Below are 27193 nucleotides of genomic sequence, written 5' to 3'. Positions count from 1 at the left end.
GTATGCTGCATTTCCACTGTAAAAAAAAACAACAATAAATAAAGTAAGAACTGTCAAAGCAGAGAAGCAGTATAAGGGTTTCACCAAGCTGCTTGTTTTATAGGGCAGTTTTGGTCCACACAGGCCTCGTTGGGTGGGATTTGCTGGTGAAGGGAGACATTTTGTTCTTCGTGTGAGTGTGGATTGACTTTTGGAGTTCTTGGGCACATGCAGTTGTGTGTGTATTGGGTTTCTGTGAATAACTGCTGCTCCTGAGGTTGCAGTTCTGTTAATTATTAGTGTAACTGGTATAACTGTTAATTTAAACTAACATAGACCTTCTCCTTGTATGTTTATTTGATGCCTTTAGAATTGGAACTCAGCCCTGGTGACTCCTGACCTCCTCTGCCATCCCCTGTCCTGACCACCTCTCCTGCCTCTTGTGCTGAATTTAGTAGACCAGCCAAGTGCAATTTTCTTTCTGTTTTTCTTTCAGATCCAGACTGGGCGTCCCATAGCCTAGGGATCTTCATTTGTTTGAATTGTTCAGGAATCCATCGCAACATTCCACAAGTCAGCAAAGTGAAGTCTGTCCGTCTGGATGACTGGGATGATGCTCAAGTGGAGGTACGTGCATCTCGGGCTTGAAATGCCAGTGAGCTTGGGTCGTTGTTTTACATCACTGATCTAAATGCCACCTACCCTCTGGCTTCCTCGCCAGCAAAACTGTAAAACCAAGTCCTCTCTAAAGATACTACAGCAAATGTGATCCCAGGAAACTAAATTCCAAAATGCGGGAATGAGATCTGTGGTGCTATACTTATGAGATCTGGTTGAAAAATTGAATAACCATTTCATGAAGAAATTGGGAGGATTTCCCTTACCCCTATAAAATATCATTAAAATAGTGTGTGTAGAAATTATTAATTCTAAATGGACCCTCTTCATTTTCTCACGTTACCTCCAGCTGTAGTCTAGCATCCCTGCCCAGCTCAGCTGTTTCTGACTCTCTTCCACTTAGCACTGAAAGCTATTAAACACAGTGTCCTGAAGAATTGAACCCCTGCAACATAAATTCTCTGTATTTATACAACACACCTGAATAGATTTGGATGATGCTGCTAAAACCAACCAGGAAACCTATATGCTTTGACTGTCATTATCTTTAAAGGCATAGAGAATGCTAACACTCATTGATTTTTATCTTATTTTGTAGATTTGAGGTTTTTCTGAAAGCCACAGCTCTCAGTCATGTGTTTTGTGAGGAAAATAGGCTTTTGTTTTGCATGGGCTTTCCCTTCCCTGATTTTTTTTTTTTTGAGTAGGCTGCATATGTAAACTCAAGGTCCTCCAAAACATGAAAGTAATAATAAAAAAAAAAAAAAAAAGCTTAGAAATAAATAATAAAATAAAAGCTTAGCTGCTTGTTCTGCTTGTGTGCTTGGCATTTGATACAAGGCAAAACATATTTAGCATGGGCTGCATGGGAGGGGATGTTTTTCTTAGGCTTGTAAAGTGACTTTCATTAAATAAAATCTATGAATAGGAAAAGATGTGGTTTTGTTTGCAGTGTGTTCAGCTAGCCATTTTTATAAAAAAAAAAAAAAAAGGAGGAAATGAGGGCTGTCAGGGCAGATAATTTTATTTATTTTTTTTAATATACTTCAAGCTCCTTTTTGAGGTTGTTGGCATGGCTTTGCAAAAATAAAATTATCCTTTTCCAAGTGATGTGTTCCTCACCAAAGCAAACAGCATAGGTCATGTTGTCAGGTTATTGCCTTGCTGGAGCCATCTCTGGGAGCCATCACATTCCTGTGCCTGCAGGTGGGACATGCCACCGTGTGCTGCCTTCTGCTGTCATGGGGATCAGTGGGAATTGTGCATGGGATGCGCACCCACCCTCAGCACTGCATTAAGCAGATGCCCTCAGGGAGTGGGGTGTGATAATTTTCAGGGCAGTCTCTGTCCAGTTGGGTGGCCTGGCTCCTAGGAGGGATAGCAGCCCAAATGATTGAAATGATCTGATGGGATTTCCTATCCTACAACATGTCTGTAGCAAAAAAACCCACCCTGATAGTATTAAGTAGACTGCTGTGGGATATTGAGCACCAACAGTTCTAGCTCCTTTTTTACCTCTGTGCCCTGTCTCTGAAATGCCAGGCTGGATCAGAGATGTAATATCTGTATAGCCAGAGTGTCGACGGGTCTCCAGGGCTAATTTCTGAGGCTTGGTTTGCAGGCACAGCCTTTACAGCATCCCTTCTGCACACAGAGAAGCCTTTTAATAAATGAACGCAGGCCCCATCCCACTTAGTTTATTACTCTGTAGAAACAAAGGAGGACGAGAGGAAATAGCATTAAAAATTTCTTAATTTTTTCTTTTTTTTCCTCTTCTCTTTTACAGTTTATGGCCGCAAATGGAAACAATGTAGCAAAAGCAAAATATGAATCAAAAATGCCACCATTTTATTACAAGCCAACATTTCTTGACTGTCAGTAAGTAAATACCTTTGCTGGTAAACAACATTTATTTGTTTGTGCAGCTGCAGCCTCCGTGATGTTTTAGTTTTAGCATGATACATTTTTTTCCTCTGCAGAGGGGAGTTTCATTTATAGAAGGCCCTGAAAATCTTTGTTCTTCTGAGCGCATATGGTAGAGTTTATACCACGCGTGGGATCTTATTTAATAAGTCCGGTTGAGACGATGCAGAGAAGTCAATAGTTTGTCTGTTCCCCAGACTCTCCCAGGTTCCTAAGGCTACAAAAATGCCAATTTCTACCCATTGATTTCTGCCTTTTCAAATAGCCCTCCTACATCAAAACATAGCTCGCTTATCTGATATATGAGAGGCTAGGTTACTTGTAATACAAAAATGCTGGGTTTTAGTGCCAAAATGGAGGATTTGCCTTTTTTCTCCCTCTTTTTTTTCCTCTTGACATGACAAATAATCTCCTCCACGAGGACAAGCAAAAAGATATTGTATCCCTTACTGTGTAGTGTAAACCTCCCTTGTAAGCTGGGGCAGGCTTTACAGACCATGGCAGCTGAGCAGACAGAATGTGCTGTACTGGCCAGAGAGCAAGGGGAGGATGAACGGGTGGTGTTTGTTCCACGGGATTGTTTTCTAGGGCCTGATCCTACCGTGTACCAAGGGAGTTTAAAATGTTTGTGAAAACGGTCTTCGCAGAACCTTCTCTGGAGGGCTTAATTTCCAGAGCCAGTATTTTAGTATGAGCAAGCTGGGGAGTAGTAGCCCTGAGATTGCTGCTTGAACTGCTGTCAGCAGTGGACAGGAGGTTTTGTTCAGCACCGTGTTATGGAAATGCCCGGTCTGTATGTGAGGCTCTGAAATGCATTCAGACATGAAGAGGTGCCTAAAATTGAAATATTGGAAGCATTTGTTAAGACTCTCCCTGTGAGATGCGAGCCTGTGAGTAGGAAGGCTCTGCTGTGTTCCCCGAGTCTGAAATCACACCAAAGGGTTTCACAAGCATCTTCATTCATTTTCAGGGTGACTTTATATTCTCAATCCTATATTTGTCTTCCTACATCATGCAAAAAGCCTTTGTGGAGAAGAAAGAAGAGGGCTCCCGTTGTCCCTGTGTTGTATATTGGTGGTGCACCCGTTACCCACAATTCAACAATGCCCAAATGCAAAATCTGGGAAGACCCAGGTGTGAACAGCACTACCTGGCCTTACAATAAAAGAAATCATTCATTTGTGCACAGTTGGCAGGTCTCGGTTTTGATCTTAAAATGTCTTCTGGCAACAAATTCTGCGGTGCCTGCAACTGCAGGACTGATTTGAGGGTTGGCCAAGCCACTGTGTGTTGTGGAGAAGCGTGCTCTGAGCGTGATGTGGTTCTCTTGCCAGGATTATTTTTCTTAAGAAAAACGTCTCATTGCCTTACCTCTCCACTTGCTCCAACACCTGTGCTTTGTGGGAGAGAGCCCAAGGAGGAGCTGCCAGGAAGGAGCTCCCAGCCAGAGCGGTCCCGCAGTCTCTGTGGTGTGTAGTGTTCATCCTGGGGAGCAGACAATGCAAATTCAGCTCAGCGTGGCAGCGCCATTGTTTATTTTTTTCTCTATTTTGGAAGAAAAAATAGCTTCAGCAAAAGTGACTTCTCTTTCTTTTTCTAACTCTGCCTCTCCCAAGAAGCAGAAAGGAAAAGGCCCACGTTTGTTTGACCATGTGGGGAGGTTGGGACCTTTCTGTTCATACCTTGAATGGATGCTCCTGGGTCCTGACTTGAGGAGGGTGGGGGAAGATGGTTCACCACTAGAATAAGTGGGGTTTCTTGGGGATTCAGAAGTGCTTGTGTGGGTGAGGACCTGAAAGGTCAGGGCTGTGACTTTGTAAGGGCTCGTGATGGAAAAAAGATGCCTCAAACTGGGTAGCTGGAGGAGATGGAGGGGACTTGCCTTGTGACAGTTAAGGACAAGACCTGCCTTCTGCCTGTCTGTGCTCAGGTGACAGGATTGCTGCTCTTCTGCCCAGCACTGGCCTCCCCACCCAGCTGGGGGGATGAGAAGACCCTTCCTGACCAGGCTGCCTGCTTTCCTACAGGCTCTGGCATGCCATTGACCCACCCAGCTCCGTGCACAAAAGCCTGCCTCTGGCTCCCCAGGGCAGATGTATCCCATTGCTGCAGGGCCTGGTGGCCACAAGTTTCTTACAATGCCTGTCTCAACGTCCCCGTGGGGGCTGTGGTGACCCTTTCAGATGCTTCTAGCATCCTTGCCAATCCTGTGCATCCACTGCTTCATGATCTTGCTGCGTAAATAGATTGCACTTCCTAAGATGGTGCACCAACAAAAGGAAAATTGCTGCTTGTTTCTCTCGTTTGCTTCTCCTTGGAGTTGGGTTTAAACCAAAAATCTACAGTCTCTTGGCAGAGCATTATTCATGCTTGTTTCCCTTGTCTTCTTAGTGTCTCCTTGATGTAAAGAAGAAAAAGTGTGCTACAAGCTCAGTGTGTTACCCGAATGGCAGGAGGAGTTGCTAGCTATGCCAGCAGCAGCTGTGACCTGGATGCTGTCCTTGATAACCAGACAGCTCATGAAGTGCTGCAGTCCTGAGAGGATCCAGTACCACATTTGTGTCGCTGAGATCCAAAATCCCAGCAGTTGGTTGTGCTGTTTTGAAACTTGCTTGTACGTGGGTTATTAAGGATGGTCTTCATGTAGTTGTTGTGCTTCTCCTAGCAGTGACAGCGCTGAGGGAGTTTGTCTCCATGCATCTCAAAGCAATCAGCAAGCTGTAGATTTAGAGGGAGATGCACCCCACTGCCTTTACTGGATGCTGTGGGCGTTGGGCAGTGCTGGAGGTCAGCACATCTCGGAGGCAGCTGTGCCCTCCTGCACTGGAGGGCAGCTACTGAACAGTAAAGAGCCAGAAATGGCAGAGGCTCCTGCCCAACTGCTCCTAGCTGACTGCAGCTCCTGATGCTAAACTCAGGGGTACGACCAGATTTTAACCTCCTTCAACTGACAAGCTGCAAAATAACTGCACTGAGCATAATGGGAGTGAAATAAGCGTGCAACCCATACCGAAGGGTTTTTGTTCCATCTCACGTCTCGGTTAAATTCAATTAGGTGATGCGTGCCAACCCCAGCTGCTGTCGTGTCCTTTTGGGGCCATCCGACCTGTGCTGCATGTTGTGAGGTGGCTGTGAACTGCGCCCAGCTCCCCTCGCAGCGGTCAGGCTGCAAGCACGCGGAAGCTGGCCCTGCTGCTCAGCCAGCTTTCAGACCACAAGCGTTTTCATCCCTTCTGCTGCTGGGCTGGCAGAAATGTCTGTGGCTCGTTCTGAGCTCACTTAGTTTGGCTTCCTTTGATAATGCAGCATGGGCTTTGCTTCTGCTTTATTTTTCTTTCATCCTGTGGTGGTGTTGCGCTCTGGGGAGCGGTGGCTGAGCTCCAACCACAGCCCCGTAAAAGCAGTCTCCGAGATCACGTTGACCCTGCTGGGGCAGCTGCTCAATCTGCAGCCCTTCCCGGATGCCTGGTAGAGATGTATGTGGCCAGGCTTATAACCTGTGAGTTATAAGGGGGTTACGTTTTTTTTTTGTTTGTTTCTTTATTTAAAGCTTTTCATTTTGCTCTTAGTTAGGAGGATGAAGCAAGGCTAGTCCTCCTGTAAGTTGCTGCTTCTGGGACGGTTTGTCTGCTCTGTGCTTGTAACTTGCAGATATTTTGCATAGGGACAATTTTCAGCCTGCGTGCCCGAGTTTCAGAGCTGAGCCTGAAGCTCTGCTTGTGTGGGTGCTCTCTGCAACATGAATGTGATCCCTCGCAGCAGCAGGTCCTGTTCACGCACTGTGCTGCTATGCAAGCAGCTGTGGGTACATCGTGTGTTGGGGATGTTTTGAGGGCAATGTGCAAGGTTGTATTTTTCTTTCTCTGGTCAGAGGCTCCCTCTGCCTTTCAGTAGATAAATACTAGCAAAGATCAGGGGAGCTCTGCTTCGTAAAGGAGTGTACATTTAGCGATCTCCCTGCCTTGCTGCATCCCCGTCACTGCAGCAGCGTGAGCTGTTCCCAGCTCACAGCGCTGGGTGGCATGGCCATGGCTAACATCTCCAGCCACCACTAACAGCACGCTGTTGTGTGCCGACCTGCGTTCTGCAGCATCTGGAGGTTTTGGTGCTTCTAATTACAACACCCCATGTTGGATGGCTGCGGTGGCTGGGCATGCTTTGTGGAAGCTGCTCTCAAACTCAGCGCATCAGGATGCTGACATCTGAGCCATAATAAGGACAGGCTGTTCACTCCTTTTAGTCTTTTCTTTGGGAATCCCTCTGCCTTGGTTGCTTGAAGAACTGCGAAGCTCAAAACGAGGGAAGAAGTGCTCTGGAGCTAGCTTGTCCTTTTTTCTTCTTGCCTGTGATGTTGCTTCGTTCCTTGGAAATTACGTGGTGTTTGCCTGCTGCATCTGGCTTCTGCATCCTCCGGAAATCCCATTGTGGCTTTCTGGCTCTGTCAGAAACTTGGCAGTGGTTACAGAAGTGGAGGGATGCTCTGGAATTGCCCAGGGAAATTTTACCAGCTGTGCACAGGAAGAAAAAAAACCAACACAGACCAAACAACAAAAAATCCATTCTGCCCTCTCCTTTCATCTTCCATCTGCCAACAGCTTGGCCCATGCAGTGGGAGCAGTGAGCAGAGCAGCCAAGTTTTGTAAATCTGGGGAGTCCCTGAGGCTGAAAAGAATACCAGACCCTGCTCCTGCACCAGCACAGCACTGACCCAGAGTGTTGGGTGAGGAACTTAAACCACAAAATCTCTCCTTGGATGGTCATGAGTGATCTTGTTCCAGCTCTGTGCGCTGGCAGCAGATTGAGAGCTGTACCAGTAGCAATTCCTGGGGTGGATACAGTGCAAGCACAGGGTAAAAGTGAAGGAAAAAGGCCTTCTTCAGCCATATGCTTGACAGAAAACTCTTAGAAGATGAAGAGAGAAGCTCCTACTGGGCTTTTGCGATGCTGGAAGTACGTTCGTGTCCCTGCCCAATACTTAACAGTGGTTCATGTCGCTTTGTTGCTTGATTCAGTGACGCAGAGCATCATACGTTTGGTCTTTATGCAAAACACTTAAATGTACTGACTGTACAGTGCGCTTAAGTGCCTTGGTAGGAAAAATGGGGCAGTATGGGTTGTGCTGGGTAGTTGCCTCATCTGGAATGAGGTGAGGCATCAGTCAGAGAGAGGATGTATCCCAGTAAGGCTTAAGCATTAAGGTTGAGCATTTTGCTCCAGCTCCTACGTATTAGTCAGATTCTTCAGATCTTATATCCATGGCTTTCAACAGTGCCTTGATATCTTGGGTATAAAGCTCTTGTGGTATTGCAACACAGCCTATCAACGACGGGCTGCTCATCAGTTCCCGAGTGCTGGAGCCTCCTGTGATGGCTTGAATCACGCTCAACTCCCCTTGCGCTGGTAAGGCTCAGAAGTAGTGAAAATTCTCTTCTTGCTGCATAGGAGAAGGGGTTGGAGCAGGAGGTGAAGCTGGAAGGGCTTTTAGTCTACACTGCAGTGGCTGCCCTTGCACTGTATGAGCAAAAATTTGGACTCAGAGTTAAAATTTCATTAAAACTGAGTTTTGACAGAAACTTGGCATAGCTGTGCCCACAGAATTGCATCTGAAAAAGCATTTTTAATTTTTTCCTGGACAAACCTCTGACAAGCTCCAGATGCTTGGGTTTCGGAAAAGCTCCGTTTGGGTTTCGGAAAAGACGGTCCTGGATGACGTTCCTTAGTCTTTGTCTGGTTTGGTGGCTCACAAGGATGTCACCAGGAGACTGATGCTTGCTCTTCAATGGATTTTGGGCCACTTACAGCTCTGGCTGGGGCTTCTTGACTGGCCTATGTGTCCAAAAAGCTCAGCAGCCCCTGTGGTGGGTGCACCATAGAGCATCCTAGGAAAGCCAGCCCTGCTGAAGGTCTTGTTTAGCGATAAATTGAAGACTGTAGACTTGGCTGACCAGCACTCCTGTGCGGAGCACAGTGAGGCCATGCAGCCACAATTTGATAACAACCATTGGAACACAAGCACAGCTTTTCCTGTGCTGTTTTGTGCTCTGCAACAAAGGCTTTGAGTATGTGGGACCAAGATAAAGCTGCTCCACTGACTTCTTTTAAATCGTTTCTTGCTGATCCTTTGGCAGGGGCCACATGCTTTCGTGTGGGTGGCCAGGCAAGCCAACAAGTACCTACGATGAGATTTGGAGGTGTTGGTGTTGGCAATGCATTGTTGGTCTCCAGATCCACAGCCTCCTTGGTGCCACGCAGTCCTGCTCTATTCAGTGGGCAGCTGCTATTCTGTTGGAAACGTAGTCTTTCCTTATTTTTTTTCCTTTGCTCCCAGGTTTTTATCCTGATAATTACAAAGAGCTTTGTTTTAATTGCCAAAACCATGACACATTCCCTGTAAGCAGCAGCCTGCCAGACTTTAGGTGGGCTGTTAAAGCTTTTGGACTTGATCCTGAAAGCTGTGCGTCTCCGCAGTTCAGGAATGATGGTTATATTTTTCTAACAAACACAAACTGCCTGTTTGCTGCACATCCCATCACCAGAAATGCAATAAAATAACATAAGGCTACTGCTGCAATCAGTTCTGGTCACAGAGTGTTGGAATCAAAGGGGGCTTTGGATGTAGTGTCGTGTATTAGGCATGTGATATCTGCCCTGGGTTATTTACAAACAAATTAACCTCAAGAAAAATACACTTCAACTAAAACAGAGAACTCTGTCAGCAGCAAACGCCTAAAGGCCCCCCAAAGGCATACTTAAAATAAAATGGAGATCAGTTCTGAAGTCTAATGGAAACAGTAGAGGGACTATATGGCTTAGGGACCTTTGGCTTGGCCCTGAACTCTGATTGCTTTCAGATCCTGTAGATACTGAGACAAATTCCTGTTTAGATTCACGCAAGGACTGCCAGTGACACTAGGGTTTAACTCCAGACTCAAAAGCTTTTTTATTTTTTATTTTTTTGTGGCAGCATTGCCTCCAGTCAATGGTACTGAGTATGGTCAAGTCCCTGCTCAGCCTCTCAGTCCATAGGGAGATGCTGGACTCCTCGCCATCCTCCTTGGGTTTTTGTTTCAGTTTCTTTTGCTAGAGCTGTTCTGCTTTCTATAAATAACATCTGGAGCAGAAGCTGCAGCTGCTGGCCTTGCATCTGGTTGTCCTAACTGCGGGCTGCTCTTGGTGCATCTTGATTTTCGGGAAATCGTTGCTGAAAGAACCCGGGTTTGTGATTATGAGGAAGGAAGAAAGAATGTGTGAGGTGGTGGGAATTTGTGTGAGCTGGGAACACAGCATGACTGAGTCTTATCTGCCATAGGACTTGCCACTGGAGCCACTTGTGGCCTGGCCCAAGTGCTGGGAGAGGTTACCGAGAGTTTTTTGCAACTTCTCGGGACATACATTTGGGCTAGGTACTTCACGGCTGATAAATCTGTGCTCTCTTGCGAAACAGCTGTGGAGATACTGAACCACTGTCACTGACAGCGTCACGGGAAATAAGTCATTGCAGAGCACTGTTCCCTAAGGCGTAAGGACCAGCAGAGTGTATCAGTTGTAGTATTTGCATTATAGAGCAAGAGTGTTTTCCCATTGCTGTGCATGAACCTTATTTAAACATTTGCATTGGAAGGCTGACTTTCAGAGGCTCTGAACAGCTGCAGCTCCTGCTGAACCCACAGAAGTCAGCTGGAGCTGAGGGTGGTGTGAATTCTCTTCCTTATCGTTAAATTCCTAATTGTCTTGTTGAAAAGGTCCAAGTTTGGCTACGGTGACAGCAAGCTGTCTGCAGCAGCCAGGCTGAAAAATTGCACGAACAGAAACAAATTTAAGTACTAATGTTGATTTTTTTTTTGATTAAGTTTCTGTAGCTTTCTTGATGAGCAGCAGAAGTATAGAAACAGGCAGTTAAATTCTTCCTTCTGGGTCAACAACATTCTCTATTTGCAGGCTACTGTGTTGTAGGTATTGGATCAAGAAAGAGCATCCTGCTCAGCCCACAAGAGCAACCTGCACACTTCTATGAACCCCATCTGAACCCCACTGTGAAGATCTGGGGATGGGTTATCCTCAGACTAGAGCGTGGCACAGGGTGACAGCAGAAGGGGAGATGGGTGTTTGCCTTTCGAGTTCACAGTCAAACTTGCAGATGTGTGTAGCAACTAAAGATCGGTCCTGAAAACAGGAACAGAAGGGGGAAAGGCAGATTCTCAGTGCATTATTTCTGCTACAGCAGAGGCTCACAGTTGAGTTTTGGATGCAGCAAAGCTGTGGTGCTCCCTGAGGCTTGTGGGAGAAGGGCAGGGAGATGAAACAATGGGTGGGATAAAATAGATGTGATTATTTCCTCCTTTACTTCCAGGAAACCTATTACAGCCATGGTTCTGTTTGAATAATATCTTGCAAATGTGATCTATTTGTTTGCTGTAGCCCCTAGATGAATTTTCACAAGCACTAGTAGTATGCTTATCTGCTTTGAACATTTCTGGAATGTGTCTTGCTGGGAAGCTAGTGTTAAATTTGTGCGGTCAGCAAAAAAAAAAAAGAAAAAAAAAAAGAGATGGTTAAAGCATATCAACAGTTTTCGTTAGCGGGGTGTTGATGTGTTGAAGTGTGATGGGTTTTACAGAACACGCCTGATGCCGGGGGATCTTTCACTGTCATCAGTGTAGGCCACTTCTAAATGTCTGCTGTGAAGCTGGGATGACACATGCCATTATTTCCATGTGTTTCTGCCTGCTTGGGCTATTTAAGGTTCCCTTGCAATTAACAAAGCACAGTTAGAGCTGTTTGAAGCAATCGCTATCTTATTCTAGATTTAAACTACTTACGTCCTTCATTAATTCCAGTACTCACCCTAAAATAAAATAACAAAATGTATTTATAATGTCTGGGTTGTTTATTCCTTTCTGGAAGTCTTGGTATCATTTTCAGCATGAAGACCAGAAGACTAGACATAATAGACATGTTTTCCACCATGTGTCATAGATTTCTTTCTTAGGGTAAGCAGTCCAGGCTCTAAGTTTGAATGTACCAAGTCCGGGTTTTCATATCAACAGTTTTAGGGCAAAGATTTATTTGTCTTTTATGTTTATTGCTTTTTTGTTGTTTTGCTTTGTGTTGTGTTTTGTTTTTTTTTTTTTTTTTCATTCAACGATCCCATTTACTAAAGAATCCAGTCCGAGGAGCTTATGTTTAAGATTGTTCATATACTGTTGGAATTATGTGCAGAGGCTGATTGGGTGGGTGGAAATGGGCTATTTCACTAAATCTGTAGATCTTAGTAAATTTCCAATAAAATAAAACAATTGATTTGCTCTCTTAACACAATGGAAGAAGCCCTTGGGTGTGTTAATTTAATTTTTGGAAGACTTTTAAATCACAGTAATATTTTGATTGCAGAGTTAATGATTATGGATTCTTCTTTAGTTTATCTTGGACCATGTCTACCATGTCTACTTCTTTCTTTTTTCTTTTTTCCAGACTGCTGCGGGAACAGTGGATCAGAGCCAAATATGAAAGGAAAGAATTCATTCACAGTGAGAAGCAGGAGCCTTATTCTGCAGGTAGTGAAAGAAACTTTTGGCAGATCAATTTTTTGATGTTCGGCACCTTCCATTTTTCTTGTCTCTGTTTATATTTTCTTTATATTGATTATTGCTTGTATGTCACTAAAGAGGAAGAGAAAGCATGATCTTTTGGACAAGATTTGTCCTGGTGTTCCGTGTATTTGAGTGGGAATATTGGGAATGTCAGTGCCTGATGGAAAGTAATGAGTTATCAGGAGTCATTCTGTTGACTCATGATCAGTAAAGTACCAGCGAATTTGTTTCTGATAGCTGGAGACATAAATGCACGTTAAAATGGAGGTAAGGGTGTTTATCTTATGGAGGTGACTTTTGCTGTGAAAAGATGAAATCAGATTAACGACAGTCTGGTTAATGGTCAGTAAGGGCCAGGTTCAGAGAATAAGTCAGTTTTCTTAAAGAAGGGCAGAGTTTAAGGAGGAGGTGCAGGGCTTGGCCAGGTTTGTTGTGCAGCTGCACCAGCATAAGGACTGGCACGAAAGCGCATGAAATTAACTGGATACTTTTTTGCTATATGTAAGTAGCCTTTAATTTATTGTGCATATTAAGGAGCTGACACCGGCTATGTGCATGCGTGACTCCGGGATAATTTTATTACCAAGAACCATGTTGCAGATGAAAGGTTAAAATTTTATTTTCGTTCTGCTTTTCAAGACTAATAACAAGCAGGTAGCTCCAGCAGTTTGCTGCTATTAAAACTTCAATTAAAATCTGATCTCATATAGTCTCAATTTATGTTTAGAGTCTTTCTGCTCTGCTTTTTTCTATATATGAAACCTGCACATAATGTGCGTGCATGTGTGTGTGTGTAATCCATATTCATGTATAGTACACTGCACATTTTATTTTAGGTTTTCCAAACAGTCTGCTGGAGTTGGACGTGTTATATTAATGATAAATAGTTGATTTCCTAGACAGATTTGGAATTTATCTGCCAATATGTGTATAATGTTCACCCAGGAATAATGTTGCCATTTCATACCGTGCAGCTTTTAAATATAAAAGCCCAGATTCAACGGGGTACTTCAGGCAACCTCATCGTTTTAAGCACAATTACTCCTTGTGACTCCAAGAAGAGGGTGTACCTGGTTAGAAAGAAGTATTTGTTCCAGTGTTGTTCAGGCAGAAGGGCAGTGTGTTCTGACCTTTCTGAAAAATACTGTAGGAAGAGCTCGAACAGAAGTTTATTTTAGCAATGTATTTTGTAGCTGCTTTTCAGTAATGCTGTTGCATAATATTTAACTGCATGGTGAAGGGAAGGGGTAGGGTTTTCTCTCCTCTTTGAAGTTCAAACACCATTAACTGCAGAACATAAAAGAGAACATGGCAAGCCATTTTAAATGAACAGCACTTGTGGGAGAAGGAGAGGAAAGGAAGGCAGGTTGATGGGCACCTTGTAGGTTGTGTACCATTTTTTTGGTTTTATGTATTTTCTCTGAGAATTGTATCACCATCAAAATCCAGCATGGGAGCTGTGTAAATTACCTGGGCGATGCTAACCAGGATGTCATCTGTTCATTCTTCTGAACAAAGCAGGGAGGTGGGGACCAAACTTCCAGCACCGACTTATCCTTTCTGTTTCACCATAACAGCTCCCGAGATCTGGTTGCAAACCTGTGCTTCAGCCTGTGCCAAACCATGCTGCTTCTGCTGGACAGCGTGACGATGTTGGGGACACTGTTTTCAGTTCTCTGGCTGTTACACTGGGATCAGTTGTTTCCCAGGGCTGTGGCTTGTGTTGTGTATTGGTGCTGGATCACCAGGTTGCCAAGCTGGTGTGAATCAGTGCCATCAATGAGCTGGTCTGAGCTATGCCATCCAAGGCAGGCTGGAGTTTGGCACTTGCAGAAGAAGCTCAGCCACATTACTTGTCCCTGCTCTGCCCTTATCACTGCTTGCAGGGGTTGGTCCAGCTTAGCAGCCTTGAGGATGCACCCTGTGTGGAGCAATGCTCGTGGCCTGCTCGTGCTGGGTTCAGCGCTGCTGGGGGCTGCAGAGCGTCTGGGCAATTGCTTTCCATTCATGACCTCCTGAATGGGGATGCACTAGGGTGGGACTGATACAAGGAGGCCTTCTTGCCCACCCCCCACGCAGTTTGTGTCCCATTTAAATTTATGTATATCTCTCTTTCTCTCCAGCGTTGCCTTAGACCGTTTTTTCTCACCATTCTGAATTCCCCAGAGGGGTGTTAGATTACCAGTTTCTAAGCATGAAACATTTTGTTGCTAATAGAGATGTCGGTATCCATTTTCTGTTGTTTCTTGGAAGATTTAATTCCATTTTACAATCCCAAGGGCAGTTTTGCATTCTGATATTTGCTCAACAATTGCATAAAAATAAGAAAATGCTATCTTTGAGCAGTTTTGAGTAGCATCCTTTTCCAGGCAGCCTGGTGAAACCTGAGTCAGAAATTCAGAGTTCTCGCTTTCAGAAAATCCTTTGGGGAGAGACTGCCTGGAGCCTGTAGATGCCAAGCAGAAGCTATCGCAGCTGAACTGACAGCCCTTGGAGAAATGAGTCTCAGGACAGGAGTGTCAGACGTGCAGGTCAGCGCTGAGATAGTCACATAGGGGAGCCTGGCAGGGGGATGCGGCAGACTCGTTGGCTGCTGGTAAGAAGTATAAACAAGAGACACGAGTGTGGGATGCAGAGGCAATGGCTGGGTCTTACCCAGCTGCTCCAAAAGGCTTTGCATAGCCCCCTGACCGATGGGAAACTGCCCTCTGTGATGGGAAGCAATGTAAGGTAGCAGAAATGGAGTTGGGAAACAGACATACCTTGTGTGAACAGAAATCCCTGGTGTGGGCAACGCTGGGTGTTCAAGCAGGACCTCAAACCTCACCCCAGGGAGGAGCCCTGGCTGCAGATCCACAGTCTTCAGATGTCCCCTCTCTGGGGCACGCTGTTACACCTGCAGTTGTGGCCATTTTCCCTCGGTACAAGATTCCTTATAGGAACTTCCACGGAAATTTTAGGGAGTTTCTTGCTCCCACAGGAAGCCTTTGGGCTTTAGCCCATGCGCCACTGACAGCTGCAGCTTCCAGCTCCTGTGCCGTGGGATAGTTCTTCAAACTCTGATGGTTTCATTCCTCTGAATGAGCCGTCATTAATGAATATGTTAGCACCATTGATTTTAGTGCAAGGAGTCAGTTTGAGTTCGGGTAGTGCAGGAAGATTAGTAAAACAGTGATTAAATGCTTCGGTGATCCACTATCGATTCTTAGATACACCCTTTTATACGTTTGAGCTCTTAATTCGACTGCAGTATTAAAGCTAAATAATCTGATCATCCTAGACAGACTTCATGAGGCAAAACATTATTTACACCCCGGTAATCCTGATTAATGTCATGGTTGTGTTCCTCGTGCTACTGATACTTTTGTTGCACAGTGGCATAGAGTAATACCGATTTTAAGACCCCCACATTAATGCATTTGAGGGTCGTTTTATCCCTTCTGATAAATGAACTGACTCAATTACTGTCAGTCTCCAGCTAATTGTCCCCTCTCGAGGAGTTTAATGGGGCGCAGGCACCGACTTCTGGAAGTGAAGGGTGGTATTAATTGCCGTCAAGTTCCAATCTGGAACTCGAGGCAGTTGAAAGGTTTGTGTGATTGTCCTTTAAAAGCTTGGATGTCTTCCCCTGCTGTTGACTGGCAGCAGTTACGGCAATGCCTTCCAAATGTTGTGCTGAAAATTAGTTCGTTTGGGTGTTTTTGATTACTCTTTATCAAATGGATTTATTTTAGCCAAGGAAGGTGTGGAGGGAGCAGAACAGTGTTTTCAGAGCTGGAGCATTATAATAATATAAATTGGTAAAGGTGCAGCTGCTCTAATGTATCTCAGGCCACAGACAAGCGAAGGGGATATGCATGTGGCCAAGAGAAAGCAAAAGGGAGGCGTCAGCTCCTGTAAGCCTGCCTTTGGCTTCTGATGGACCCATCTCACTACCACCAAGGTGCAGGGAGATCTTTGGATTCTTCGCGTTAACATTAGCAAATGAAACTGCTTTACCTGGTGTTAAATCTCTTAATGCTTGTCAGGAAGATATGGTGTAACTTTACAGTTTGGATCGTGACAGCGCTTACCCATGGGCTGAGCATGGGAAGCGCAGTCAGAGCTAATGGGCAACGAACAGAGATGTCTGTGTAAGAGGAGGTGACACCTTTTTCCTGGGAACACTGACTGTGTCTGCCTGTTATCTGGTGCTCATTGTGGGTGAGCCCTGGGTGCTTGTGCAGTCCGTGCAGACAAAGCTCACCACAACAGAGGTCTCACCTTTTTTGACTAATATCTGCACAATTGATGGTAGGCAAATAGGATGCATCTGAAAAGTATTCTACAAATAAATCAGTGTGAAACCGACTGAGTTCCCTTCTGCCATTGCTTTACTGCTCCTTGTCATTGGGAAGAATGTTTTTCCCCTCTCTCTTTGCCTCCTACACCATCTTTCCAACTGTAGTTTCCATGCAGGACCCAGCACAGAGATGTTCTGCTGGAGGGGATGTGAGAACTGGCAGTCAGTAGCTGTTGGAAGATGTAAAGGTTTGAAATGACCCTCGCCTGGATGGGGAGGCGAATCCTGTCTCGTGATGCAATGAGCTGGTCCGGTGCCAAAGCTTTTCTTCGAGCTCCAGCTGGTTGCTGCTTGGTGGGTGCATTTTGTCTCACCATTGCTGGGAGGGGGAGATGCTGCAGATTCCCCAGGGTGCTGCTGTGTGGAAGACACCGAGTTGCAGAGAGCAAGCAGCTCGTCTCAGGTGTCTCTCAGGCAGGGTACGTTACAGCAAACTGGAAGGCGGTAGGAATTCTGCTTCCTAAAACCAAATTGATTGTACAGAGTTCAAACAAGGCAATCCTGAACCTACGCGTGGTGTTCCCCTGGCCTTGCTACAGCCACACACATCCGAGCAGACTGTTCTCTGCTGGTCTGCTCCCTGAGCTGATCCCCTTGTTCCCAGCAAGGATGCAGTTAGCACTTCCCTCCTTCCAAAGCCAGTTGTGAAACTCTCTGGTCTGCAGAGATTGGGGTGCTCTCAGAGAGCCAGAGGAGCACCATGGATACAAGGAACAACAAGGGATTGGGTTTTGGCTTAAATACTACCAACTATAGTAGTGGCCAAGGCCATATGAATAATCTTTTGACCAAATACTTGATGTTATTTACACTAAAGCAAAGGCAGGGGCATCTCTATGAGGGGAGAGAGAGATCCTGACTCACTGCTCTTCTTAAAGAGTCCAAGCCCAGGAGAGCAAAGGCTCACCAGTGAGGTGCAGACATACAAGACATTAAGAGATTATTTATGCCATGTATTGTTATTTAATAGGGTCACTGAGATGGTTCAGCAGTGATTTACAGGCACTCAGACCAGGGTGGAGGTGCTTTCCAGCACAGTGTGAACAGATGGCGAGCACGGGGTGAACTTCGTGCAAGCAACAGCTTCACCAGACACAGCTTGCTGCAACTTTGCTGCAAATGCTGCTTTCTTGTATTTTCTATAAATAGGCCGGCACGTCCTAGTGCTGTTAATTTATCAGGTCGTGGAAGAGCAGTCAATAAAGGGAGAAGATTCGCAGATCAAACATGCTGCTACCAAATCTGCATGCCAAAACCATTCTGTTTTAGTGGGACAGGGGATCTGCAGTCCTCCCGTCCTCACAGCACATACTGCTGGGGATCTTTCACACTGAGACATTTTGCAAAGGTGTTTGGGATGGGAATGTATCCTTTGCAAGGAGGGAGGATGTAAATGCCAGCGAGCATCATTGCTTTCATTCTTCAGTCATGGGAGGCTGCAGCTCCTCAGCTGATGCAAATTGTCCTAGGTCCCATAAAAATGGTGAAGGAATTGAGATTTACACAGGCTGAAGATTTAAACCCTGCCCTTTGGGATGGAAGTCGGAAAAGGCCTTGATTGTTTGATTGGTGGTTGTATGTCCGAGGGTGGCGGCCTCTTGCTCCGCAGCGTGAGATAATACAGTGGCGCTGCAGCCTTAGACGGCTTTAGCCTCTGTTGGTTTCTATCCCTTGTATTTGCAGCGTGGACTAGATCTCGTTGCCATTACTGAGGGCTGAGAAGGGCGAGCTCTGCACAGGTAGCTCCGAAGGGGGGCATTTGGCTGAAGGTGTCCATTCGCTTGCCCTGTGTTCTCTCAACACCCTAGAGATGACTTTGCTTATGTGTTAGTTTGTATTTGTCTGCAAATAGGGTAGCAAAGTAAATTATGAGACGTGAAACAACACCCTAAAATCGTAAAATCTGTGCACTTTCTATTCCATGTGGCTCTTGCATAACACGGGAAACAATCTGAATTAATTTTTCCCTGCACTTGCACAGTTGGAAGGCTGCGAAGGACGAGAGCAAACACACGGGATGTGAATATGTTCCTTCTCACTGCGAGGAAGATACCCGTATTAGTTCAGCCTGACCTGCAGTGATGTAATGCGGTTTATTTTGGGCGTGATCAGACAAAGCAGTGAGCAGTGTTGCAGTTTAAACCCAATTATTTTAAGTGACAGACCTCATCCTCTGCTGTCACTTTCCTGTTTCGGTGAGCGAGCCTGCAGTGACACAGCAATGCCGTGCTTCAGCCCGGTGTTTTTCTCAGCCTCAGAAGCAAGCAGAGCACAGAAATAAAGCACCAGCTAGAGGGCTGCTGATGCCGTTTGTTAAGATGTTAATGCACACAGTCCTTAAGGAAATGCTTGTGCAGGAGGGAGCTGGATGTGCTGCGTGAACCGGCACCATCCCCTTGGCTTGGCCCGATGGTGGAGGTGATGGGAGTGAGGTGGAGGTGACGCAGCTTTTCACAGCTGCAGCAAAGGAAAGGTGGTCGGACTTTCCCTGTGAAACGTTTTTTGCCTTTCATTGTCAGATGCTAGCAGGAAGTGGGCAGCTTTGCTGAATTCACAGCTTCAAAATGCAGTTAGAGAATTATCAAATGTCTCATTTGCCCACCTTTCCTTTTTGGGTGGGGGAGAAAAAGCATCACAGGCAATTTCAGAAGGTCAAATCGCTGCTGCCAGAAGTGTCCAGTCTGATAGGATGAGTTCTGAATCGTGGTAAGCTGAGAGCTTCTGGGAGGCTGATGCATTTCTTCCTCCTCCTGGTTAATTGGCAGAGCACAGCCTGAGGGTCTTGGGTGCTGGAGAGAGGAGAGAGAGGGCTTTTGTGGGGGGAGGTTTGTGTCCTGAGGAGCCAGGGAGGACAGGGATGGTGTGTCCGTGCTGCAGCCTGCTCTGGTGCTGCTCAAAGCAGAGGCGTTTTTGCCAGCATCCTTCTCTTTGTACACGTATGTGGCTGTGCCAGTAATGCATGCTCTGGTTTCTGTACCCTCCTGCCGCATTGTCTGAACAACGTGCATCCTCGACTTCTGCAAAGATGGCTTTTCTGATGTAAATGCTTTCAGTGAGGGAATGCAGCGTAATGCTGGGTGCTGAGCCCCATTTCACAGGTGGGTGCATGGAGGGCCCTGGGGGTCTGCGTGCTGTTGGGTGGCAGGGGCCGGGCCCCAGCTCTTGGTACCTTGAGGGGTCAGTGTGGGTGGGAAGGGGAGCTCATGGCCTCAGGGTGAAGCTCCCTGGGTTGCAGCCAAGGTTTTAGGCTGGTGGCTGCTTGTGTTTGTCATCAGGGCTGGTGAGCGTGGCCATTTGGCCCTGTCCTACCTCTCTGAGGGCTGTCTACTTGCAGGTGAGGGCTGCATCCTTGGCTGGTGTGAATGTGTGTTGCTCTGTTGAAGCTTGCGTTGGGTTCTGCTCTCTGAATGCCTTCACGTCAGACCTGGTCTGTGCTCAGAGCATCAGGATGCTGTGGGTAATGAGATCCCCTCCCGACACCTGATGAAATGGTACTGTGGGAACAACCTGATACAGATGGAAATCTGTTGTGTGAAACCATCTCCTCCTAGGCAGGCAGCACTGTCGCAGGTGATTCCTGTAGCATCCTGTACGTGCTGGTGAGCACATTCATTAAGCAAAAAGGTCTAATCGAAACTCTATTCTTGCGAAGGTGTTACCAGCTGAATGAGGAGCTGCTTTTAGTGCTAGGAAGGCTTGAGCCAGCTGATGTGCTCAGAACGGTAGCCAGATACCATCTCAGCTTCTCTCATGCAGCCTGACATTAAGATTATTTCATTGCCGTATTTTTGCAACCACACGCAACCCGATGTGGACAAATCCTTGGCTGATGTTCCTGTTCACGTTTCCACCAAGTCCAGTGAAGCTCTTCTCACTTTCCCCAGGTGACGATGGCGCTGTGGTGACAAGCTCTGCACGACCGCAGAGCGGGACTGCAGCGCAGTTGGGTGTAAGGTGAGAGCAGGCAGGCGGCATTCCCTCGGAAAAAAAAAAAAAGAGGCATTGCCCCACTGCAAGAGTGGCTCTAAAAGAGTCAGCTTTGTTGTTTCTTTTGCAAGCATGTGAATTATCCTGTTGTTTTATAAGCAAGGAGAAGTGGAGCATTTAGCAATCACAGATAGCTGCATCTGGCTGGGATTGTCCAAGGCACTGAAAAGCCAGAGGGGAAGATGAGCAGGCAATGCTTGCATAAGCTTTGGTTCCTTAGGACACCAAGCTTACGGGAACGATAAGAGAAGCCACGTGATAAGTTTTTTTATTTTATATAACAATAATTATATAATTATATAAATATTTTATAATTATATATGATGAAGATAAGCTAGGAAATGCTTATCATTTTTATCAGTAGCTCACCCAATCCGATGAACAGGCCACCAGTGCCTGCTATAGGAGAGTGTTGTGGTGCAAATCCTTTCGGGGCAGGATTTGGTTTTGCTGTGTCTGCAGTGAGCTGCCTGATCAGCAGCGTGGCTGTGGTGCGAGGCAGGTGTACCTGGCATTGCTGCAGCCATACGCGGGCTGCCGCTCTCTTGTGTGACCTGGCTAGGGATATAAATACTTCAGCACTTTTTTCCCAGTGCTCCTTCTCTCCCTCCCCCCCAAGTTTACAACATCTCCTTGTGACAAAGCAGCCCTCGGTGCCAGCAGGCGGCTGTGCCAGGCTGAGCGGGGCCGCGGCAGCTCTGCCTGCTTCTTGCAGGGCTGCAGCGTGAGCACAGGGAGCTCGTGAATGCGAAGTCCTGCAGCTGATCTGGTGATCGGTGGGACTGGCTTTGCAACTCAGAGCCCTTCTTAATCAGGCTGTAAGCATCAGTAAAAACGAGTTTATAAGCACTGCTACCTGTTTGGTCTTCCAAGCAGCAGAGAAATAGCTGCGAAGCAGTTGCAGTGGTTTGTGTTCATGAAGCCCCAAGTCCTCCCCCAAATCCTAGCGATATTTCTGTTGACAGCAGCGAGATGTGAAGTGTCACTTTATAAACACTGAGTTACATTAGACTCTGAATACCACAAAGGTCTTAAGATCCACATGGCTGATGCAAAGCTATAAGTAGTCTTTAAAGCGCAGCCTGCGTCGTGTGTCTGTAAAGTGAATAGAACCACGCAAATAGAGAGTTTATTTTCCTCCCCTTCTGTTTTTATGCTGGCAAGTTTCCCATAATGCCAGTGACGTGACTCTTGATTTACACCATGTATGGAAATTTAGGAAAAGGCTGCTTATAAAGGGCTCTTCTACCATTTTGTGAGTTGAGCTTCTGAAGATACTGGTTTCATCTGTAATCTCCACCCAAAGATCTGATTTTTTTTCAGCAGTTTCCGTGAATGTAAATCTTTACTTAACCTCAGTGCACCCATGACTGATTGGCCAACAGAGCTGTCAAAAGCTTTAGCAAGCCTTGACCTTAGCCCACAGAGAGGAATTTTCAATACAAAGAAATCAGTTAATTTATTTCTCCGGCATAGCCTCAAAGAGGAGTGCCGCTTTGCTCTGGATGATTTCTAATGCCACTGTTATCTGATGATAGCTGCAAAATGGATGAAAGTCTCTTCTTATGCTTGAAAGGCTTGAGAATTAGAGCTGGGCTTTGAGCGCAGCTCCAGCGCTTTCCGCTGGTGCCTCTCTTTGATGGGCAGCGCTTGTTTGCGTCGTGCTGACTGAGGCAGGGCTGCAGCGTGCATCGGGAAGGTGAGGCGTGCTCAGTGACCTGCAGAGCATCCATCACAGTCTGGTGCTTTTGGTACAGCCCTTCTCTCCCCATCCCTGTAAGCAGAGCCTTCATGGACCTGGAGATTGAAATAAAAGAGGAGAGCTGCTAAAAAGCAGGGGAGCTAAGGGCAGCCTGCTATTTTGCTGAAGCTTCATGCAGAGTCCTGCACGGCTGAGATTTAGACATCAGAGAAGATGCTTTGTGGGAGGAAGTCATGACAGTGCGATGCCTGCTGGTGCTCGGTGTGCGTACTGTGATTGCATCACTGGTGCCTTCTGTTAAGTCATGGTTTCCAGTAAATTCCCAGCAGCTGCTTCCGGTGTCTGGCTGAACTGAAGTGCCAGGTTTAGCTGTTACTGAGTTCTGCAAAATGTTGTTACGAAGCCGTGCTCAGCCTTTCTCTTATCTGTGAGATCTCGGCTAGTCCGTCCCGAGCTCTGGCTCCATTTCTACCATCCCCAGCTGAATCCAGGAGCGATTCCCCTTTGGCATTGCTATACCCTTGCAAGCTGGTTCTGTGCCCTGAGGGAGGTGAGGGCTGCCCTCCAAAGATGGGCAGCAGAGATGCTGCTCCTCTCTGGCAGAACTGAGCACGTGAGCTGTGGTTGGTGCCTGGTAGGAAAAGAGTAGCAAGTGTGCCTGGTGCCGTGGGGACGGTGGCTTGCACAAACCTGGGGGGGTAAGCAAAGGGACAAAGCCCTCCCCAAAATGACGCAGACGATGTCACTCCTTGCGTTTCAAGGGCACACGAGAGCATTACGAGCGGGTTGGGTCTGTGCTCCAGATGCTGTACGGACGTACCCTGGTGTGCAGATGCAAAAAGCAGCCCTGGTCCAGCGAGATTATAATCAAAGAGCCTTTAGCAGGGGTGGGCGTGTGGGTGTCTGCATTGACACTAAAACCTGAATGCCCGCCAACACGCTGCTACTCCAGAGATGTGATTAGTTTCTAAAGCTGCACATCGAGGTTACTGCAGTCTGGTGGCCAGGAGGGGGTTAAAGCACAGGCATCCCTCCAGTGAGGAGCCTGCAGTGAAACCTCCTTCTCATGCAGGCACAGACAGGGCTTCTGTTCTCTGGCACTGACATCACCCGCGGGTGGCCGGGAGGTGACGCACGCTGGGAGCCAGGCTCCGCGGGCACTGCAGCACCCAGGAGAGAGATGCTGGATGTGGCACAGCACCCGCTCAAAGCCCTTGTGCTCCTCTGTGGCTGGCTGGACCATGCCCAGGCTGTCAGGCAGGCACAAAAAGTTGGTGGAAGGAGCGTTGGTGAGCAGCTTTGGTCAGCGTCCTTCCCCCTGGGCTCCTCCTGCTGGCCTGGCAGCCTTCAGAGCTGGTGGCTGGCAAGCTGGGATTTCCACAGGTTTGGTTTTCTTGCAGCCCAGACACGGTGTTTGGTGGTTTGGGAGAAAAGCACCTGCATCACCACTTGCCCATGCTCAGTCACCTTTTTATGTCTTCCTGGTTTAACCCTGTATTTAATGTGACACAACTCCCCGTCAGGACTTGGTTCAGGAAACCTTTCCCCACCGTCTTTGTGGTTTGAGGGAAATGCAGCCGCCACTTTCAAACAAAGGGCTGCTGCTTCCCCTTCCTCAGCAGGCGTTGGGCATGCTGCGGGACAGCTCACCTCGCCTGGCTCTGCAGCCTCATCCCGAGCCAAGAGCAAAAACCCCACAGCAGCACTCACAGGGGGAGGGAAGGAAAGGTGTCCATTAGGAAAAACAAAACCAAAAAAAATAAATAAAATAACCTCCCATGTACTTCCCTGCCAGATCAACGACACCCACTGCAGGCATCAGCAGTGGCAGACCCGGTGCTTTTGGAGAGTGTCACGCAGCCCTGGCTCTGAGAGCAGCCTGCTTTGCGGTGCAGGCGGTGTAAGCATCAAGCACGGACCGTGCTGCTGCACAGACAAGGCACATCAAAGAGCTATTTAGCTAACAAAACCAGGAGGAAAGATGTGAGGGGAGATCACAGCATGGTTGTTGTCTTGTTATTTTTTATTTTTTTTCCCAGGTGACAGGGATGTGCCCACGCTGCATGTCCCTGTGACAAGTGGGATGTGCTGGGTCTCGGCAGGGTGGTGGTGTGCACCCAGGGACTGAAGCAGCCTTTCAGTGCTTTCCAGCAACATTTTAAAGTGCTGATTCTCACACAGGGCAGCCCCTCTGAGATAGGGATGTCACCTAATGAGGCTCCATTACAACCCAAGGAAGGTGCTGTGCCACTTCCTCACGTTGCTAAAAGGAGAGCATGCACTACCAGCACCAGGAAACAATAGAAAAGGCAGCAAATGCAAAAGCTTTTTGTTTAGAAATAACTTTGGTGCATTTTTACTTTTTCTGCCTTTTGTACAGGCACACAGCCCCCTCTGGGTCATGGTTAGAGGCCAAGGACTGCTGCTGCGCTCTCCAGGAAATCCGCGAGCGCTGCAGTGACCCAGTGCTGGCGTGTGGGGATGGAGGAAAATCGACGTTCCTCTTACAGATAGGTGGTGTGCAAGGAAAATCAAGGAGCAACGAGCAACGTGCTGGTGGCTTCAGCTCCCCTAAAGCACGTAGGCAGCCAGAATCACAGGCGAGGACACGTGGGCCCACGTGGGAGGGATGGAGTCGGCCGAGTGACGTGTTGGCACCGCTGGCTGTGGGGGGGCTGCAGCACCACCGCCAGCTGAAGCTGGATGTTCACAGTGAGGTTAGGATCCAGCTGTAATTTTAACAGCTGGTTCTGTCAAGCTGCCTTCAACACAGTTCTGATCCCAAATTCTATAATTAGCCCGGCAGCAGCAGCAGCTTTCTCACAAAAATTAAAGCAGCAGTGTTGCTTGTGGCAGGGGAAGCAGAACAGCGAGAGAGCAAGCCTTACTGCAAGTGGAAAGGGCTGGCTGATAAAATTTTAAATAGTTGTGGTTTGGTCTTTTTTTCCTCTCCATCTAAGTGCTTTGTGCAAAATGTTTGGTCAGTTTTTTGTTTTTTTCCCCTCAAAAAAGAACGAGTAAGAAGCACTGTTTCATTTTGCATCATGCGTAACAGAAACGTTTGCGTTTGTAAACTCAAGTCAAAAAAAAGTTTCATTTGTGGTCAACTCAGCATCAGGTACGTGAGCTGAGCTGGTCGGGGTTCTCATGGGAGAGATGCTCAGCACCTTCTTGCCCTTACATTCAGCGGCTGAAGGCATCCACTGTGTTTTGGGGTGAGCTCTGGGTGGTTCCTGGCAGCCCTCCGAGCTGCTGTGCCCCTGGGACACATGGTAAGTGTAAGCTGTAAGATCAATAAGGTGTTTGAAACACCCCAATTATCATTGACAGGAGTCAGTCCTCAATAGCTTTCCCTGTCTAGGGTCAATCAGCTCGAAATACTGCATTTGGCATCTCTTGTGCTGTTTGTTCCTGTAACCTTGGGTTTCTGCAGTCAATAAACGAATCCATTCGAATGGAAAGGAGATAAAGAAAGAAATCAGGCTGGTTCTCCATGGTTTTTGATAACTTTTAGAGCAAGAATAAAGGAACTAGCCCTTTCTATTTCTGATGGTTTGTGAAGGGAGTTCTTGGTGTCCTGATCTCTATGGTGTTTTCACAGTGTAGTGACACGGGGCCAAAAGGCTGGTGCAGCATCTTCTGGTGATGGGGAGGGAGTGACTGGGAAGTAACGCTGTAACCAAGTACATGGGAAAGGCTGATTTCATGGCAACTTGTCCTAGCTTAATTAAATTGCTATTAAAGAACAATCCATTTTATGTTGGAGACCTGTGCTGGGCCAGGCAGTTTCTGTCTCACCAGATGAAGGACGTGTTTCCGGAGTGAGGTCATGTCTTTTGTTCTGGAGTTTGCTGAAGACATTGCTGAGCCTTAGATGAAACTTGACCAAGGAGTGTGAGCATTTGTTGATGCCTCTTTCTGCTCGGCACCAGCCCATCTCCATCACTGATTTCATAATTCTGTGCTCCAAAAATAAAACGCTGCAAATCTGTAAAGCTGTGGAGGGATGGGGAAGATTTGGCATCTGATGCAGGGAAGCTCTGCATGAGTGCCCTTGCTGCAGACGCGAGTGATCCAGCAGCGAGCGCTATCTGGATGTGTCCACTGAGCTCTGAAGGGAGGTAAGGGGAGGATATGGGACCATATCCTGTAGTGAGCTTGCTTGAGATTTTATCCTGATGCCTTGGATGCAGCAGATAAGCCTGCAGCAGAGGAGTTGCCCACACCCCTCCCCTTACCTCTTGAATGCTTGCAGAGAAATTGGACTGAAGATGCCTCCCCAGCTGTCTCAGTATGCCTGTATAAAAAAAAATAAAATGCTGCAGTTGAGGTGCACACACAGCAGCTACGGAGATGAGCCAGGTTCATTTTCATAACCAGCTCTGTGAGAACAGCCCTTGAGGGACGTGATTATGTGGCACATGGCTAACAACCAGCACATCCCCAAAATATCTGAAAGGCAAGAAAGCTGCTCAGCAGGGAGTGAATTTCAAACTTGCACGCATTGCAGAGGCTGGAAGAAGAAATTTTAGCATAGTAAAGTTAGTGGAGTTTTGGCCAGTGATTTATTTAGGCCAGGATTTAGCCCTGGTTTATATAATTACAGGAGTTCACAAAGTGGGATCGCCCTGCTCCAGGGACGGGGGGTGATAGGTTTAGAAAAGCAAACATCCAAACGTGTGCAAATATCCTCGTGCAACTGGGAGGCTGTGGCTGCACCGCTGAGTGCACCTCCCTCAATCCCACAGCCCCTGGAGCATCCAAAGGAGCCGATTGCTGGGACAGCTGAAAAACTGGCAGCTGGGAGAGGAATGAGTCCTAAATGAAAAAATTCTCCATTCCCCACATAAAGCAATAGCTTCGCCTGTAAATGTGTCGAACCCTCAATAATAGATGATCAGGAGCCGTTAGCACCGCAGCAGATGTGCTCAGAGCCATTTGGATTTCTCTTCAAAGCAAACAAAGAGGAATGTGGTGTGCGTGTGGGGATGGATTTCCCTGATTTACGATCGTGCAGCAGCGCTGCCTACGTGGGGGGAATACTTTATTTCA

General features: G+C 46.9%; 1 protein-coding gene across 1 annotated transcript in view; it reads left to right on the top strand.

The window, feature by feature from the left end:
* The window catches only part of ADAP1 (ArfGAP with dual PH domains 1), a gene marked incomplete at its 5' end in the record, with an annotated part of 54944 nt that overhangs the window by 9493 nt on the left and 18258 nt on the right, over positions 1 to 27193 (top strand). The window contains 3 exons of the mRNA XM_084295990.1: positions 476 to 606; positions 2384 to 2475; positions 11992 to 12074. Coding sequence (XP_084152116.1) covers positions 476 to 606; positions 2384 to 2475; positions 11992 to 12074 — 306 coding nt within the window. The remainder of the gene's footprint in view (positions 1 to 475; positions 607 to 2383; positions 2476 to 11991; positions 12075 to 27193) is intronic.

The sequence above is a fragment of the Netta rufina genome (genome assembly GCF_964035555.1).
Source record: "Netta rufina genome assembly, chromosome: 15".
NCBI classification, from domain to species: Eukaryota; Metazoa; Chordata; class Aves; order Anseriformes; family Anatidae; genus Netta; species Netta rufina.
This window is presented reverse-complemented; position numbering and strand designations above follow the sequence as displayed.